General features: G+C 47.0%; 1 protein-coding gene across 1 annotated transcript in view; it reads left to right on the plus strand.

The window, feature by feature from the left end:
* MCMDC2 (minichromosome maintenance domain containing 2) overlaps positions 1-20,425 on the plus strand; it is a 94,693-nt gene that overhangs the window by 66,254 nt on the left and 8,014 nt on the right. Inside the window, exon 12 of the mRNA XM_069728965.1 lies at positions 18,095-18,234. Coding sequence (XP_069585066.1) covers positions 18,095-18,234 — 140 coding nt within the window. The remainder of the gene's footprint in view (positions 1-18,094; positions 18,235-20,425) is intronic.

Genomic DNA, 20,425 nt, shown 5'->3' on the forward strand with positions numbered 1-20,425 from the left:
CTTTACATCAGCACAATTTTGGAAACAAGTTTTTTTTTGTTAGGGAGTTATAAGGGTTAAAAGTTGACCAGCAATTTCTCATTTTTACACCTTTTTTTTTTTAGGGACCACATCACATTTGAAGTCATTTTGAGGGGTCTATATGATAGAAAATAATGAAGTGTGACACCATTCTAAAAACTACACCCCTCAAGGTTCTCAAAACCACATTCAAGAAGTTTATTAACCCTTTACGTGCTTCACAGGAACTGAAACAATGTGGAAGGAAAAAATGAACATTTAACTTTTTTTTGCAAACATCTTAATTCAGAACCATTTTTTTTCTTTTCACAAGTGTAAAAACAGAAATGTAACCATAAATTTTGTTATGCAATTTCTCCTGAATACGCCAATATACCATATGTGGGGGTAAACCACTTTTTGGGCGCACCGCAGAACTTGGAAGTGAAGGAGCGCCATTTGACTTTTTCAATGCAGAATTGGCTGGAATTGAGATCGGACGCCATGTCACGTTTGGAGAGCCCCTGATGTGCCTAAACAGTGGAAACCCCCCACAAGTGACACCATTTTGTAAACTAGACCCCTTAAGGAACTTATCTAGATGTGTGGCGAGCACTTTGAACCCCCAAGAGCTTCACAGAAGTTTATAACGTAGAGCCGTGAAAATAAAAAATCGCATTTGTTTACACAAAAATGATCTTTTCGACCACAAATTCTTATTTTCACAAGGGTAACAGGAGAAATTAGACCACAAAAGTTGTTGTGCGATTTCTCCTGAATACGTCGATACCCCATACGTGAGGGTAAACCACTGTTTGGGCGCACCGCAGAGCTTGGAAGTGAAGGAGCTCCGTTTTACTTTTTCAATGTAGAATTGGCAGGAATTGAGATTGGACGCCATGTCGCGTTTGGAGAGCCCCTGATGTGCCTAAACAGTGGAAACCCCCCACAAGTGACCTCATTTTGGAAACTAGACCCCCCATGGAACTTATCTAGATGTGTGGTGAGAACTTTGAATGCCCAAGTGCTTCACAGAAGTTTAGAATGCAGAGTCGTGAAAATAAAAAATATTTTTTTTTCCACAAAAAAGATATTGTAGCCCCCAAGTTTTTATTTTCACAAGGGTAACAGGAGAAATTGGACCACAACAGTTGTTGTCCAATTTATCCCGAGTACACTGATGTGCCATATGTGGGGGTAAACCACTGTTTAGGTGCACGGCAGAGCTCGGAAGGGGAGGAGCGCTGTTTTGGAATGCAGACTTAGGCTAGGTTCCCATTGCGTTAATGGGAACACGCTAACGGACAGCGTTGCACGACGAAATTAACGCCGTGCAACGCGTCCGTTAGCGCACCCATTCACGGCAATGGGAACGCGCAGCACTAGCGCGTGCCATGTTCGGCACACGCTAGCGACGCGCCGGTGTTTTGAGGCACGCCGCGGACGCTGCTTGCAGCGTCCGAGGTGCGCCCGCAGTCCGTTCCCCGCTATCGCAGATCAGGGATCTGCGAGAGCGGGGACGTCACCGCGACCCTGGAACGCGGCCCCGGTAAAAACATTGCGTTAGCGCAATCTGCTAGCGCTAGCGCTAAACGGATTGCACTAACGCAATGTGACCCTAGCCTCAGATAGAATGGTCTGTGGGGGTTATGTTGCGTTTGCAGAGCCCCTGATGTACCTAAACAGTAGTAACCCCCCACAAGTGACCCCATTTTGGAAACTAGACCCCCCCAAGGAACTTATCTTGATGTGTGGTGAGAACTTTGAATGTCCAAGTGCTTCACAGAAGTTTAGAATGCAGAGTCGTGAAAATAAAAAAATATTTTTTTTTCCACAAAAAAGATTTTGTAGCCCCCAAGTTTTTATTTTAACAAGGGTAACAGGAGAAATTGGACCCCAAAAGTTGTTGTTCAATTTATCCCGAGTATGCTGATGCCCCATATTTGGGGGTAACCCACTGTTTGGGCGCACGGCAGAGCTCAGAAGGGAGGGAGCACCATTTGACTTTTTGAGCGCAAAATTGGCTGTCGTGTTTGGAGACCCCCTGATGTAACTAAACAGTGGAAACCCCCCAATTCTAGCTCCAACCCTAACCCCAACACACCCCTAACCCTAATCCCAACCCGATCCATAATCCTAATCACTAACCCTAATGATAATCACAACCCTTACCCCAAAACAACCCTAATGTCAACCCTAACCATAACCCTAATCAAAACCCTAAATCCAACACACCCCTAATCCTAATCTCAACCCTAACCTCAAACCTAACCCTAATCCCAATACACCCCTAATCACAACCCTAACCTTAACCCTAGTCCCAAACCTAACCCTAATCCCAAGCGTAACCCTAATGCCAACCCTAACCCTAATATCAACTCTAATCCAAACCCTAACCCCAAATCTAACCCTAATTTTAGCCCCAACCCTAGCCCTAGCCCTAAGGCTACTTTCACACTTGCGTCGTTTGTCATCCGTCGCAATCCGTCGTTTTGGACAAAAAACGGATCCTCCAAATGTGCCCGCAGGATGCGTTTTTTTGCCCATAGACTTGTATTGCCGACGGATCGTGACGGATGGCCACACGTCGCGTCTGTCGTGCACTGGATCAGTTGTGTTTTGGCGGACCGTCGGCACAAAAAACGTTCAATGTAACGTTTTTTTGTACGTCGCGTCCGCCATTTCTGATGGCGCATGCGTGGCCGTAACTCCGCCCCCTCCTCCCCAGGACATAGATTGGGCAGCGGATGCATTGAAAAACTACATCCGCTGCCCACGTTGTGCACAATTTTCACAACGTGCGTCGGTATGTCGGGCCGACGCATTGCGAAGGCCCCGTACCGACGTAGGTGTGAAAGAACCCTGAATTTAGCCCCAACCCTAACCCTAAATTTAGCCCTAACCCTAGCCCTAGCCCTAGCTCTAGCCCTAGCTCTAACCCTAGCTCTAACCCTAGCCCTAACCCTAGCCCTAACCCTAACCCTAGCCCTAACCCTAGCCCTAACCCTAGCCCTAACCCTAACCCTAATTTTAGCCCTAACTGCTCTTCTCCTGTCGGCCGGCAGATGGCGATAGATGGCGGGCGCACTGCGCATGCGCCCGCCATTTTCTTTTCCCCGGCAGCCAGGAGGAGAAGCAGGAGGATCCAGGTACAACGGTAAGTATAATAGGGTCCCCGAATCCCCCTATTTCTCTGTCCTCTGATGTGCGATCACATCAGAGGACAGAGAATTACACTTTGATTTTTTTTGTGGTTTTTTTTGCGGTCGCCGGTAAACAGTTAATTACCGGCGATCGCAAAACAGGGGTCGGTAAAACCGACCCCGATCATGTTCTTTGGGGTCTCGGCTACCCCAGGCAGCCGAGACCCCAAAGATTCTCCTGGTGCCGGGCGGCGGGCGCACTGCACATGCGCCCGCCATTTTGAAGATGGCGGCGCCCACCGGGAGCCACGAGGAGCACCAGGGGAGATAGGTGAGTATCGGGGGGCTATCTGGGACCCCTTTTCTCTGTCCTCTGATGTGCGATCACATCGGAGGACAGAGAAATTAAAAAGAGATCGCGTTTTTTTTTTGCGATCGCTGGTAAACGGTTAATTACCGGCGACCGCAAATGCGGGGTCGGTAAAAAAAAACCCGAATCATGTTCTCTGGGGTCTCGGCTACCCCCGGCAGCCGAGACCCCGGAGAAAATCCAACTCTGGGGGGCGCTATTTACTTTTTCCACAGCGCCGTTAATTAACGGCGCTGTGGTTTAAGTACCCTTAGCGGCCGCCGTTAAAAGGCGTATCGGCGGTCGCTAAGGGGTAAAAAAGGTAGCAGCAATTTTTCATTTTTTAAAGGAAATTTAATAAATTTAATTTTTTAGGGACTTATCCATGTTTGAAGTGACTTTAGGGGTCTCATATATTGGGAAACCCCCAAACATAATACCATTTTAAAAAACAGCACCCCCTGACATATCGAAAACTGCAGTCAGGTAGTTTATTAACCCTTCAGGTGCTTTACAGGAATTAATGCAAAGTGGTATGACAGAAGTGAAAATGTGTATTTTTACCACCTAAATGTCTCTAACTTCTGAACAGATTACTACAGCCACTGTAGAGAACGAAAGCTAGCACTCGACAAATGAGAGTCACGGTGCTAGTGAACGGGGCCCAAAAGTCCCACAAATCGTAGAGCAAAATAATCACTGCACTCGTATATTGCAAGTTGCTTTGATCAAGTGGTAAGTTTATTCACAAGTGAAAGTTCATGTTGGAGCGATAGGCACGAAACGTTTCGGCCAACCCGTGGCCTTGTTCACAATATCGCTGTGGTGAACCGAAAAGACAAACAAAAGAACATAATCAGACAAAGAATATATACATATGTACAATAGCCAGGTCATATATACATTTTAACGAATACATGTCAAGTGGGTTTGCCAAAATGAAGTCCATTTGCCAAAAATAGAGACAATATTTAATTTGATTGGTAAGGTGAGGGGAGGGTTTAACCATCATGTGGACCTTCGACTAAGAGATGGGTAGAATTGAGGAAAAGGTGTAAGACACACTGACGGATAAGAGCATAAAACATACCCAGAGAGTACAATTGTTGAGTACGAGTTTGTATGGCTATGGTAATTAGATAAGAGACACCAAACGGACACACCTGTAGAAAATAATATTGTATAAGGTACGATATATGCAGGTGGTATAACAGTGCTTATGATGGCTAAAGAGTATATGTATATTCAATAGACACTAGGATAAGGGAGCCAAAAGGCTGCCACTTATATCCGGTTTTGGATCAGATATAGTGGATAACTATCGTTATGTGGTATATATGTTATGAATACATTACTTGCCAAAGTGCTGTAAACGTAGTCCCTGCTCGGGATAGAGCTATAGCGTAGCTGCGTGTGGCTGTAGAGAAAGTAGCAAACAGAGGGTAAGATGCCAGTGATAGGGTGTCAGTAGATGTCCATATGTAAATTAAGTGAAAGATCGTAGTACCTGTCTAGACTATAGAGTAGGACAGGTGACTGAGTCCCTGTGGTACTCAAAATCCCAGGGAGACTATGTGAAAATGGCGCTGTGAAGAAAAAAAAAGGGGGGATGAGGCTCAATGTGGGTCATAGCATTACTTATCTGTGGGAGTGATGTCCTACTTCCATGCGGTTGTATGTCCCGGGTTGCGGAGCCAGCGTCGGTGGATGAGTGGGAAATGCCAACACAGTCTGTGTCTAGGCAGTGTGAGGACTACTGGTAAAGCCCCCATCCTGTTTAAATCCTGCTCCAGTCGGTCATCTGACCAGATGTTTGGTGCCCGCGGGCGCATGCGCAGAGCGCATTTTCGGGAAATCGAAAGTGAAAGAATACTCCCTTATGGCCAGATGAGGGGCGGCGCCTGCGCACTGTGTCCTCACTGCGGCGTCTGCATAATGGTACCGACGCTTACGCAGTACGGAGGAGGCACAGAGAAGCGGCGCCTGCGCACTGTGGCATGACAGCGGCATCTGTGCACGCTTGCGCAGTATGTATGGAAGGGGCTCTGTGGAAGCACAAAGTGTGCTGGAGCCTGCGCAGTGAATAGTGGCCAAAAATGAGGGCTACGGTATAGTGTAGGGAATGCAGGTGCCTGCATATTGGCATATGTCGGGGAATTAAGATGTCAAGTGTGTCCGAAAGAAAATCACACAGTATTATAGACAATGGTATAGGCAAATACATGGTTTTAGCCAATAATAAACGGTAGGAGTCCAAACTATAAAAGAGGGAGGAAAACAATAATAAAGAATAAACCAAAGGAGATAAGAAATGGAATAAGAAAATGAGTAGAGAGGGAAGCTAAATGAAATAACTGAAAAGCTGAAAATAAATAACTGAAGATTTGGATAACTGAGAAAAATTAAGATAACTGAAAAAAATTGGACAGATAACTGAAAAAAAAAAAAAAAAAAAAAGGAAAAAAAGGGGGGGAAGGAATGCAAAAATGAACAAAATAAAAGAAATGAAAAAAATGAAAAAAAAAATGGGAAAAAAAATGAACAAAAATGATGAAAAAAAAATGATGAAAAAAATTAACCAAATGCAAAAAATGGTTTGAATGGGGTATGCGTCTTACCGTCATAGATGTACAAGTAGCGGATGTTGTATGTGCGTGAGGTCAATTCATCTATATAAAAAATAAAGTCATGTTAGCCAATCCATTTCACGGTTCAGGCCACATGGATGTAAGGTGTCTAGAGTATAAATCCAGAACGTTTCACGTTGTTTAAGCAGTTTCAAGTGATTACCACCTCTCCTAGGGCGGGGAACCCTCTCCACAACCTGAAAGCGCAGTTGAGCCACATTGTGTTTAGCCTCTTTGAAGTGGAGGGGGAGGGGAAGCCACAGCTTTTCACACCGAATTGTGGATTTGTGGCTGGATATTCGTTCTCTTATCGCTTGGGTTGTTTCCCCTACATATAGTAGCCCACAGGGACATTTGATAATGTAGATCACAAAGTTGGTATTGCAAGTGTAATAATCCTTGATATGATATGACTTACCAGTCCGGGGGTGCACTACTTCATTGCCCTTTATCACATTTGAACAACACATGCAATTCAGGCAGGGGAAGGTTCCTGTACGTTTGTGTCCAGTGAGTGTCATTGTTGTGGATGTCTTTGTTGTGCCCAAATCAGCCCATACCACCCTGTCCCTTATATTTTGGGTCTTCTGGTACACATAAGTGGGGGATCTTTGAAAATGGGGATGGTTGGGTAAGCCTTACTAAGTAATGGCCAGTGTCCCCGAATGAGGTTGTGTATCCTCTGCATTGTAGGGTGGTGACTGTGCACAAAAGGAAGTCTTGGGTTTTTTTGTGGATTGATAGATGTATTTTCGGTTTCATTGAGTACCCGAGTGGCCTCAGTATTAAGGAGATTAGTGGGGTAATGTCGGGCCTTAAACTTGTTGGACATCTCATTTATCCTATTTGTTCTAACTGCTGGATCTGAAACGATTCTGGATACTCTTTTAAATTGAGATCTAGGGAGGCTATCCTTGGTGGACTTAGGATGGCAACTCCTATAAATTAGGAGGCTGTTGCAGTCCGTTGGCTTGGTATAAATATCAGTGTTGAGGTTCCCCAGGGAATATTTGAGTATTTTGGTGTCTAGGAATGTAATCTCATGACTATGGTATAGCAGTGTGAATGATAATTCAGGTCTGACAGTATTGATGCTTTTGTGAAATTCCTGGAGGCTATTGTGGTCACCCTGCCAGACGCAAAAAATATCATCAATGTACCTGTACCAGGTTTTTGCATGTTCCTGAAATTGGGGATTAGGATATACATACTCTTGTTCGAACCGATCCATGTACAAGTTGGCGTAAGCTGGGGCCATATTTGACCCCATGGCGGTCCCGCAAGTCTGTACAAAAAAGTCATCCTCAAAGAGAAAAAAGTTTTCCCTGAGCACTAGGTTGACTCAGTCTAGACAAAGGTCCTGGGAGTCCTTGTCAATGTTAGCTTCTTGTAATGTTAATGAAACAGCTTCAATGCCTTTGTCGTGTGTGATCGAGGTATAGAGACTATTTACATCTAATGTGCATAGAAGACTATCTGGTGAAATGTTGGAGATATTGTGGATTTTAGCCAGAAAATCACTCGTGTCCAGTATAAATGATTTGGCTAACTTGGTGTATGGTGTGAGCAGTTTTTCGAGAAATATGGAAAGGGGGTTAAGTATCGAATCTGTGGATGCCACAATCGGGCGACCTGGTGGATTCTGGAGGTCTTTGTGAATTTTGGGTAAAATGTACAACACCAGAGTTACCGGATGGTGATTGATAAGATAAGTTCTGGTTTTGGTATCAATGGTTTTGGAGTCAACGTACTTGTTGACCACAGTGTTAATTTTTTGACGTATGGCAAATGTGGGATCCCCCTGTAATTTCCTGTAGGTGTTAAGGCCCCGTCACACATAGCGAGATCGCTAGCGAGATCGCTGCTGAGTCACAAGTTTTGTGACGCAACAGCGATCTCAGTAGCGATCTCGCTATGTGTGACACGTACCAGCGATCAGGCCCCTGCTGTGAGATCGCTGGTCGTGTCGGAATGGCCTGGGCCATTTTTTGATCGTTGAGGTCCCGCTGACATCGCTGAATCGGCGTGTGTGACGCCGATTCAGCGATGTCTTCGCTGGTAACCAGGGTAAACATCGGGTAACTAAGCGCAGGGCCGCGCTTAGTAACCCGATGTTTACCCTGGTTACCATCGTTAAAGTAAAAAAAAACAAACGCTACATACTTACCTACCGCTGTCTGTCCCAGACGCTCTGATTCTCTGGTCTGGCTGTGAGCGCCGGGCAGCCGGAAAGCAGAGCGGTGACGTCACCGCTCTGCTTTCCGGCCGCTGTGCTCACAGCCAGACCAGAGAAGCAGAGCGCCGGGGACAGACAGCGGTAGGTAAGTATGTAGCGTTTTTTTTTTTTTACTTTAACGATGGTAACCAGGGTAAACATCGGGTTACTAAGCGCGGCCCTGCGCTTAGTTACCCGATGTTTACCCTGGTTACCGGGGACCTCGGGATCGTTGGTCGCTGGAGAGCTGTCTGTGTGACAGCTCTCCAGCGATCAAACAGCGACGCTGCAGCGATCCGGATCGTTGTCGGTATCGCTGCAGCGTCGCTATGTGTGACGGGGCCTTTAGTGTCGGAGAGCTGTCTTCTAACCTCAGTGGTGTATTGATGTTTATTCATTACAACAATGGCTCCCCCCTTATCAGCCGGTTTAATTACTATGTTTTTGTTCTCACTAAGTGAGTCAAGGGCTTGTTTCTCCAAGGTGTTGAGGTTATGACGGACAGGGAGGAGACCAATGCGCTGCTCATGTATGATTTTTTTAATATCCTTGTCAAGAAGACTGACAAAGGTTTCAACTGCATGGTTGGTTTTTGGTGGAATAAATGTGCTATGGGTCCTCAGGCCCAGTGCTCCTATAGTAATCCTGGGTTCCTGTCCCAGGTTAGATGATGTGCCTAGTCTGTTAGTTACAGGATTAGTGATGTCCTCAAAGTGTACTTTCAATCTCACGTTTCTGTAGAAACGCTGAAGGTCCTTCTCTAATTGGAAAGAATCCCATTTAGGAGTTGGGCAAAAAGATAGGCCCATGTTAAGTACCTTCAGTTCTAGAGGAGAAAGGGTATAGTCAGAGATGTTTATGACAGTGTTTGGACTCCTACCTGTGACCTCAACGTCATGTGACGATCCACGTCTCTTCTTCCTTGCCCTCCTCGTGGGCGCGCGGTTTGCCCTAAAAAACGCGGTCCTGCTGTTAGGGCTCCCCCTGTTTCGCTTCCAGAACCGGCAGAGGAGCCTCCGGCTGGTGAAGAGCCTCCCGAGGGGTAATTTCCCCCTGGTGTGCGTCGGTACCTTGATCTTGTTCGGCGGGGAAACGGGTCTTCCCATTTGTACACTTTATTGGTTTGGTAGTCCTCAATGTCCCTTTGAAATTTTGTACGTTTCCTTTCCGCTAGAGTTTTTTGATGTATTGTCAATATGGAAGTAGGACATCACTCCCACAGATAAGTAATGCTATGACCCACATTGAGCCTCATCCCCCCTTTTTTTTCTTCACAGCGCCATTTTCACATAGTCTCCCTGGGATTTTGAGTACCACAGGGACTCAGCCACCTGTCCTACTATATAGTCTAGACAGGTACTACGATCTTTCACTTAATTTACATATGGACATCTACTGACACCCTATCCCTGGCATCTTACCCTCTGTTTGCTACTTTCTCTACAGCCACACGCAGCTACGCTATAGCTCTATCCCGAGCAGGGACTACGTTTACAGCACTTTGGCAAGTAATGTATTCATAACATATATATCACATAACGATATTTATCCACTATATCTGATCCAAAACCGGATATAAGTGGCAGCCTTTTGGCTCCCTTATCCTAGTGTCTATTGAATATACATATACTCTTTAGCCATCATAAGCACTGTTATACCACCTGCATATATCGTACCTTATACAATATTATTTTCTACAGGTGTGTCCGTTTAGTGTCTCTTATCTAATTACCATAGCCATACAAACTCGTACTCAACAATTGTACTCTCTGGGTATGTTTTATGCTCTTATCCGTCAGTGTGTCTTACACCTTTTCCTCCATTCTACCCATCTCTTAGTCGAAGGTCCACATGATGGTTAAACCCTCCCCTCACCTTACCAATCGAATTAAATATTGTCTCTATTTTTGGCAAATGGACTTCATTTTGGCAAACCCACTTGACATGTATTCGTTAAAATGTATACCGTATATACTCGAGTATAAGCCGACCCCCCTAATTTTGCCACAAAAAACTGGGAAAATTTATTGACTCGAGTATAAGCCTAGGGTGGAAATGCAGCATTTACCGGTGAATTTCAAAAATAAAAATAGATCATTATTTCCCCATAGCTGTGCCATATAGTGCTCTGCACCGTTCATATTTCCCCATAGGTGTGAACCATATAGTGCTCTGCACCGTTCATTGTGCCCCCTAGCTGTGCCATATACGGTGCTCTGCACCGTTCATTGTGCCCCATAGATGTGCCATATACGGTGCTCTGCACCGTTCACTGTGCCCCATAGCTGTGCCATATACGGTGCTCTGCACCGTTCACTGTGCCCCATAGCTGTGCTGTGCCATATACGGTGCTCTGCACCGTTCACTGTGCCCCATAGCTGTGCTGTGCCATATACGGTGCTCTGCACCGTTCACTGTGCCCCATAGCTGTGCTGTGCCATATACGGTGCTCTGCACCGTTCACTGTGCCCCATAGCTGTGCCATATACGGTGCTCTGCACCGTTCACTGTGCCCCATAGCTGTGCCATATACGGTGCTCTGCACCGTTCACTGTGCCCCATAGCTGTGCCATATACGGTGCTCTGCACCGTTCACTGTGCCCCATACATAGCTGTGCTGTGCCATATACGGTGCTCTGCACCGTTCACTGTGCCCCATAGCTGTGCTGTGCCATATACGGTGCTCTGCACCGTTCACTGTGCCCCATACATAGCTGTGCTGTGCCATATACGGTGCTCTGCACCGTTCACTGTGCCCCATAGCTGTGCTGTGCCATATACGGTCTCTGCACCGTTCACTGTACCCCATAGCTGTGCTGTGCCATATACGGTGCTCTGCACCGTTCACTGTACCCCATAGCTGTGCTGTGCCATATACGGTGCTCTGCACCGTTCACTGTGCCCCATAGCTGTGCTGTGCCATATACGGTGCTCTGCACCGTTCACTGTGCCCCATAGCTGTGCTGTGCCATATACGGTGCTCTGCACCGTTCACTGTGCCCCATAGCTGTGCTGTGCCATATACGGTGCTCTGCACCGTTCACTGTACCCCATAGCTGTGCTGTGCCATATACGGTGCTCTGCACCGTTCACTGTGCCCCATAGCTGTGCTGTGCCATATACGGTCTCTGCACCGTTCACTGTACCCCATAGCTGTGCTGTGCCATATACGGTGCTCTGCACCGTTCACTGTACCCCATAGCTGTGCTGTGCCATATACGGTGCTCTGCACCGTTCACTGTGCCCCATAGATGTTCCACATAAATTTGTGCCGCCGCTGCCGCAATAAAGAAAAAAAAACACATACTCACCTCCCTTGATTGCAGCTCCCGGCGTCTCGTTCCGGCGCCTCCATCTTCCCGGCGTCTCTGCTCTGACTGATCAGGCAGAGGGCGCCGCGCACACTGTATGCGTCATCGCGCCCTCTGCCTGAACAGTCAGAGAGCAGAGACGCCGGGAAGATGGAGGCGCCGGCCGGGAAGATGGATCGGCGCCCGGCGGCTGGAACGAGGACAGGTGAATATGCTATACTCACCTAGTCCTGGCGATCCTCGCGCTGTCCCCTCCTGTCTTCGGTGCCGCAGCTTCTTTCTCTATCAGCGGTCACCGGCACCGCTGATTAGAGAAATGAATAAGCGGCTCCGCCCCTATGGGAGGTGGAGCCGCTTATTCATTTCTGTAATGAGCGGTCCCACGTGACCGCTGAAGAGAGGAAGAAACTGCAGCGCCGAAGCCCGTGGGACGGCAGGGACAGCGCGAGGATCGCTGGGACTAGGTAAGTATACCTCAGCGCCCTCACCCCCTCACCCGCCGACCCCACCGCTACCGTGACTCGAGTATAAGCCGAGGGGGGCACTTTCAGCCCAAAAATTTGGGCTGAAAATCTCGGCTTATACTCGAGTATATACGGTATATGACCTGGCTATTGTACATATGTATATATTCTTTGTCTGATTATGTTCTTTTGTTTGTCTTTTCGGTTCACCACAGCGATATTGTGAACAAGGCCACGGGTTGGCCAAAACGTTTTGTGCCTATCGCTCCAACATGAACTTTCACTTGGGAATAAACTTACCACTTGATCAAAGCAACTTGCAATATACGAGTGCAGTGATTATTTTGCTCTAAGATTACTACAGCCGTCAGACTCTAAGGTCGCTATTTGGTCATGAATTGCCATCGCAAACATCAGGACCACAAAATCATGATCTGAGGGCACCAATTGGGATAAAGAGGAAGCCCCCACACTATGTTAACCATCTATAATGATGTAGTCACTCTTTACAGCAGCATCTAAGGGGTTAAACAGATTTGGACAGTGCAAACACTTATCCTGGCTGATACAGCAAATTGTCAGCTATAGTGCACAACCGACAGATGCTAGATTATTAACTGTATGGGGAGGCTATTCTCTTATATGTCAGGTCAGTTAAAAGACGTATTGGCTGTCATTAAGGGGTTAAATACAATAGTAATTTGCAGTAATACTAAACAGTTGCTAATGGTAACAGGGTAAATACAATCAATAAACCAAACACTGTTACGAGTGAATTAGCAACGGATGTTCTTCACTGTGCAATACTAAAGTTTTCTAAAGTTTTACTAAAGGTGTTACGCCCATTCACTGGAGTTACCACATAGGTTCTATCGCGACTTCTGGCCCTAGTGGGTGTCACGGGGTTTTTCCGCTAGGCTGCAAGTTTCTCTCTAACAAAGTCTATTAAAGCACGCTGAGCTTCCGAAGCACCAACCGGCCCCCTCCCATCCTGTTGTTCGGACTTTGGCCAGCCCAGGTACCGTTTGTCAAAACTGGAAGTAAAGGCGCTGCTCGCTTGTGCCATTCCTCGGAGGTCGAAGGTGTGCCTCCATCTTCGCCTCCTCGCAGATCTTCAACGCTTGACCGTCGGTGAATATCTGCTGGTCCTGTAGGACTGGAACTCTGATCTTGACTGGCCAAGTCCGGTGTCTGAGTCTTGACCATCGTAGGGCGCAGGTCTTCGTCTTGACTGGCACAGCCGGAACTCTGGGTCTTTCCAAACATAGTTTGACCCTTAACAAGCGGTGTCCAGCACCCTGGTGGCGTAAACTACCTGCTGAGGCCTGTCACGCTGGCTCCAATACTATCCCTGGTCCACTTCTCCTCTCTTATTCTTGGCACCAATCTACCTGTGGTTTGGCGCTCAGGGCTTTTATAGCCACGGGCTCCGCCCCGCGAGTCTCCTGACCAGGTCCAGCACAAGAATCTGCTTCCCCTGAATTCCTCCCGGTACAAATTGGTTAGACCTGATTGCGCCTGGCCAGTAGATCCTTCGTCACTGTGATCACATTCTGCAAGGGCTCTTCAAGGGTATCACTGCTTGCTCTTACATTCCCCCTCCACCTGCTGTGCTACACTTGCCATGGCACGTTCCTTACTTCAGCTTTCACACCACCCTCCTTGACAGGTAATAGACAAGCTATGGAAATGCAGGCATGCATTGCAGAACTAGCCATGTCAGTGAGTGCATATTATACACATTCATGGTTTGTTCTTCACTCCTTCACAGCTCGTATATAACATTCAATGGCATGTAAAAGTTTGAGCACCCCCGGTTAAAATTACTGTCATTATGAATAGTGAAGCAAATAGAAAATGAAATTATCTCTAAAAGGCCTAAAGTTAAAGATGACACCTTTCCATTGTATTTTTGGCAAAAAAAATAATATTTTCATCTTTTACATTTTAAAAATTACAAAATGGAGATTTGTGTGCTCGGATAACTTTGACCAAGGTTTCAGACATTAAATAGCCTGTTACGGTTATGGCTTATTCACTTTCATAGTTGGGAAAGGTAAGATGATGTATATTTCCCAGCTTTATAAAAACCCAGCCTCCTCTAACCTTGTGCCAAAAAAACTGCAGCAATGAGTTCTTCTAAGCAGCTGCCTAGCACTCTGAAAATGAAAATGGTGCAAGTTGGAGAAGGCTATAAGAAGATAGCAAAGCATATTCAAGTTTCCCTTTCCTCAGTTCGAAATGCAATTCAAAAATTAACAAGAACAGTGGAGGTCAAGATAAGGTCTGAAACACCAAGCAAAATTTCAGTGAGAGCTGCATGTAGGATTGCTAGAGAGGCAAATCAAAACCCCTTCTTGACTGCAAAAGTTATTCAGAAAGATTTAGCAAACTCTGGATTTGTGGTGCATTGTTCTACTGTTCAGAGACACCTGCACAAACATGGCTTTCATGGAAGAGTCATCAGAACTAAACCTCTACTGTGTCCTTACCTTTAAAATTCAGCATCAAAAGTATGCAAAAGAACATCTAAACAAGCCTGATGCATTTTGGAAACCAGGCCGATGGACTGGTGAGGTTAAAATAGAACTTTGGCCACAATGATCAAAAGTATGTGTGAAGAAAAAAGGACACAGAATTTCAGGAAAAGAACATCGCACAAACCATTAAGCATGGGGTGGGACTAATCATGCTTTGGGGATGTGTTGCAACCAATGGCAGGGGGAAAATTTCACGGGTAGAGGGAAGAATGGATTCAATGAAACCTCAACAAATTCTTGATGCAAACATAAGATCCAGGTCCGTATTTAGAGTTTCTGCTGCCCTAGGCCCTTTTCGTGCTGCCTCCCCCATTGGTGAGTATGACACTATCGGCAGTGACTTAGGCTACTTTCACATCAGCGATTTTTGACATTTGCGGCAGATCCGACAGTTTTTCCGCATCCGTAATGGATCACTTACGGCAACAGTGCGTTCGGCCTTATTCATTCCCTATGTGACTTGCGGACATGTGCGGCACTTGCGGTTTTGCCGCGATCCGGCAAATGCGGTACTTGCAGCAACAGGAAAAACAAATGCTGCTAGCAGTGTTTTTTTGTCTCGCCTCAAGTGCAAAACCTCAAGTGCCGCACATGTCTGCAAGTCCCATAGGGAATGAATGAGGCCGAACGCAGAGTTGCCGGCCCGTAACTGATACGTTACGCTGCAGATGCGGAAAAACTGCAGTATCTGCCGCGAACGGAGAAAATCGCTGATGTGAAAGTAGCCTTAGCAAACCTTTCCAGTTGTCATGTGAGAATCTGGTGAATCTCATACACATTACATGGTCAGTTGATTCTGCCATGGTTGCAAGGTTTGGCTGACAGATTTCTAAAGGGAACCCCCTCTTCAGCCTCACCCTGTTGGATGCAGGACGCAGACTTCCCTCAGCAGCCTCTCCTCACTCCCGTAAGCAGCCTCCACCTGCCAGATGCAGCATCCACCTGCCAAATGCAGCCTCCCCTAGCCTCCCCCTGCCAGATGCAGCGACCTCAGCAGCCTCTCATCTCCTCAGCAGCCTCTCATCTCCTCACCAGCCTCTCATCTCCTCACCAGCCTCTCATCTCCTCACCAGTCTCTCATCTCCTCACCAGTCTCTCATCTCCTCACCAGTCTCTCATCTCCTCACCAGCCTCTCATCTCCTCACCAGTCTCTCATCTCCTCACCAGTCTCTCATCTCCTCTCCTCCTCACCAGCCTCTCCTCCTCACCAGCTTCTCATCTTCTCACCAGCCTCTCATCTCCTCTCCAGCCTCCCCTCTCCTCACAGCCTCTCATCTCCTCCCCTCACCAGCCTCTCATCTCCTCTCCACACCAGCCTCTCTTCTCCTCTCCAGCCTCTCATCTCCTCTCCTCACCAGCCTCTCATCTCCTCAGCAGCCTCCCCTCTCCTCACCAGCCTCTCATCTCCTCACCAGCCTCTCATCTCTTCTCCAGCCTCTCATCTCCTCTCCAGCCTCTCATCTCCTCACCAGTCTCTCATCTCCTCACCAGCCTCTCATCTCCTCACCACTCTCTCATCTCCTCTGCTCCTCACCAGCCTCTCCTCCTCACCAGCCTCTCATCTCCTCACCAGCCTCTCATCTCCTCTCCAGCCTCCCCTCTCCTCACCAGCCTCTCATCTCCTCTCCTCACCAGCCTCTCATCTCCTCTCCAGCCTCTCCTCTCCTCTCCTCCCCAGCCTCTCATCTCCTCAGCGGCCTCCCCTCTCATCTCCTCTCCTCAGCAGTCTCCCCTCTCCTCACCAGCCTCTCATCTCCTCTCCTCAGCAGCCTCTCATATCCTCCCCTTAGCAGCCTCCCCTCACATCTCCTCTCCAGCCTCTCATATTCTCCCCTTAGCAACCTCCCCTCTCCTCACTCACATCAGCAGACTCCCGTCTCCTCTCTCACCTCACTCCTCTCTGCAGCTTCCTCTGAGTCCTCACACACTGCCCGCCTCCTCTCCCTGCTCACTGCCGACTTCAGTATCTTCTCCCACAAACATGACATGCTGCTCAGCTTTGCAGTCTGCTGCTCCTACATTAACCCTGCTGTTCTGTTCGGTCTGGGGAGACCTATTTTGAACTTTGGTATTTTTTGGGGTGTTCAAGATGCGGTTCTGAAACTTGTGGTTGATTGACTTAAATGAGGATGGGTCGGTCGGCCACGGGTTTCAGAGCCGCATCTTGAATATTTTAAAGAATATTGAAGTTCAAAGTCGGTCATTTTTGACCAACAGAACAGCAGGGTTAAGAAGAGCGCGCAGGGTGTCACATGACCGGCGTCAGGACCATGATGCACTTGGGGCTGCCTGCTGCTGCTTAAAGGTACAGCACCCATTTCTGGACGCCAGATGCACTAACACGTAATGCCCTGATAGCGGGCAGCCCTGTGCCCGAGACCCCCTCCCCCTGCAGCAGCCGGGGTTGAGGTTTATGGGGTGACCCCGGACTTAAAAATTTTTTTTTTTTTTTAAACTTGCTCAGGTGCCGCCCCCTCACATCACACCGCCCTAGGCACGTGCCCTCAAGTGCCTAGTGGCAAATACGGGCCTGATGAGATCATTTGTAAAAAAGCTGAAGTTGAAAAGAGGATGGCTTCTACAAATGATAATGATCCCAAACAATGGCCCTCAGTCGCCTGAACTTAACTTAATTGAAAATCTGTGTCTAGAACTCAAAATAGCAGTGCATGCAAGACAACCCAGGAATCTCACAGAGCTGGAAGAATTTTCCATTTAAGAATGGATGAAAATCCCTCAGACAGGAATTGAAAGACTCTTGTCAGGCTACAAAAAGCAATTAGAAGCTGTAATACTTTCAAAAGGAGGTGCTACGAAGTGCTAACCATACAGGGTGCCCAAACTTTTGCATTGGCCTATTTTCCCTTTTGTAGTTTTTAAAATGTAATTTTTTTTTGCCTAAGATGTAAAGGATATGTCATCTTTAACGGTAGCACTTTTAGAGATCATTTGATCTTCAACTTGCTTCAATGTTCACAATAACAGTAATTTTGACCAGGGGTGCCCAAACGTTTACAGGCTACTGTATAATCTTGGCTGTATAGAACAGCAGGAATATTGAGGGGGAAAAATAAAGCTACACACAGCCTGTGATAAGCTTTGGTCAGGGAAATGGCTTGCCCAAGGAGCAAGATACAAATCACATCCTTTGACTGTAGATAGAAGTCTTGGATATGGGAGATAGCTTGCATAAGTAGCTGAAAGCTGGCCAGGCCTTCCGATCTCCAACATAGTATCCCATAAGGGAAGGGGAGCACTCAAGAGTTGCAATCTTGATGAGCCTTTAATTTAAAAAGATTGTGGCTTGAAGTACATTTTGATCTCCCCAGAGTACCACTTTTATAATCAACTTATTAGAAATCTTTATTGGCATGCCTAAGATTTAAAAAAAAACAAAAAACAAAATGTTTTCAAACTGTAACTCACTTTTCTTTACCCATGTAGCTTATTGCGTATGCAAAAAATATGGATGTGACAGTTAGCACCAAAGCTGAAAAATTGCTTCATAGCTATTATTTGGCAAGTCGGAGAGTCAGAACCGACTCAAGTGGATCCAAAATATCAACATCAGCTCTAAGACATCTGTAAGTCTTCATATAAGGTTTATATATATTACAGTCAACTACACATATATTGTGTAAACACACAAATTTTTAGACCAAATCCACACATTGAAAAGTTTAGAAAGACCTGTGTTTTGATAATGGTAAGCTGTCTCTGTTGAGATCCCATTTAATCAGCTGCTGCTGTAACATGCACAGAATTTTCACACTCAAACCTAGAAAGAAAATCCATGTATATACACAGCTCAAGAAAATAAAGGGAACACTTAAACATCAATGTAAGTCCAAGTCAATCTCACCTGTGAGAAGCAACACCGATTGTGAATCAATTTCTCCTGCTGTTGAGCAAATGGAACAGACAAAAGGTAGAAATTATAGATAATTAGCAAGACAACCCCTGTAAAGGAGTGCAGCTGGTGACCACAGATCATTTCTCTGTTCTCATCCTTGTTTGGTCACTTTTGCATTTTGTCATTGCTCTCACCCCTAGAAGTACTGTAAAGTAAGCGGTGTCTACACCCCACAGAAGTTGCTCAGGTAGTGCAGCTCTTCCAGGATGGCACATCAATGTGAGCTGTAGAAAAAAGGGTAGCTGTGTCTGTCAGCACAGTGTCCAAAACGTGGCGCAGATACCAGGAGTGGCCATTTCACCAAGAGACATGAAGGTGGCCATAGAAGGGCAACAATGCAGCAGCAGGACCGCTACCTCCTCCTTTGTGCAAGGAGGAACACGAGGACCAGTGCCAAAGCCCTGCTAAAAGACCTCCTACAGGCCACTAACATACATGTGTCTGCTCAAACTGTCATCAACAGACTCCATGAGGGTGGTATAAGGGCCCGGTGACCACAAGTGGGTGTTGTGCTTTACAGCCCAACACATTGCAGGGTGATTGTCATTTTCCAGAGAACACTAAGATTGGCAGATTTGACATTGGACCCTGTGCTCTTCACAGATGAGAGCAGGTTCACACTGAGCACATGTGACAGAGTCTGGAGACACCATGGAGAATGTTCTGCTGCCCATAACTGCTTCCAGCATGACTGGTTTGGCAGTGGGTTAGTAATAATGTGGAGAGGCATTTCTTTGGGAGGGTTGCACAGCCCTCCATGTGCTTGCCAGTAGTGTGTTGCCTCCATGTGCCTGTATGACCTCCCTGCAACACCTGGGCATGGTCCTGATGAGGTGGCGAATGTTGTCCTGAGGGATCTCCTTCCAGACCTGGGTTAAAGCATCAGTCAACTCCTGGATAGTGTGTGGTACAAAGTGGCATTGGTGGATGAAAGGAGACATGATGTCCTCGATTGGATTCAGGTCTGGGGAATGGGCAAGCCGGTCCATAGCATCAATGCCTCCATCATGCAGGAACTGATGAGACACTTCAGCCATATGAGGCCTAGCATTGTCCTGGATCAGAACCAACCCAGGGCCCGCTGCCCCTGCAATATGGTCTCACAATGGATCTAAGGATCTCATCCCGGTACCTAATGGCAGTCAGCCAGCGCAAACTGTGAACTCCGTGCATGCAGTCAGCCAGCGCAAATTGTGAACTCCATGCACTTATTCAGCCAGCGCATACTGTGAACTCCGTGCACGCAGTCAGCCAGTGCAAACTGTGAACACAATACATGTAGTCAGCATGTGCAAACTGTGAACACAGTGCATGCAATCCAGTGCAAACTGTAAACACAGTGCATGCAGTCCATCACAAACTGTGAACACAGTACACGTAGTTGGCCAGTGCAAACTGTGAATGCAGTGTACGCAGTCAGCGAGCACAAAAAGTGAACACCGTACATGCAGTCAGCCAGCACTTTTGTGTGGTTCCATTTCTGAATCAGAGCAAATGCAGCAAGTACTTGGCACAGGTAGTAGGCCATCTTGGACTCTGAGGTATAGCACAGCTCTCTTGGCCCTACTATCCAGGGACAGCTCTCTTGGCCCTACTATCCAGGGACAGCTCTCTTGGCCCTACTATCCAGGGACAGCTCTCTTGGCCCTACTATCTAGGGACAGCTCTCTTGGCCCTACTATCTAGGGACAGCTCTCTTGGCCCTACTATCTAGGGACAGCTCTCTTGGCCCTACTATCTAGGGACAGCTCTCTTGGCCCTACGATCCAGGGACAGCTGTCTTATAGCCCTACTACCCAGGGACAACTTTCTTAAAGCCCTACTACCCAGGGAAAGCTGTCTTATAGCCCTACTGCACAGGG

Source organism: Ranitomeya imitator, chromosome 6 (assembly GCF_032444005.1).
Source record: "Ranitomeya imitator isolate aRanImi1 chromosome 6, aRanImi1.pri, whole genome shotgun sequence".
In the NCBI taxonomy this organism is placed as follows: Eukaryota; Metazoa; Chordata; class Amphibia; order Anura; family Dendrobatidae; genus Ranitomeya; species Ranitomeya imitator.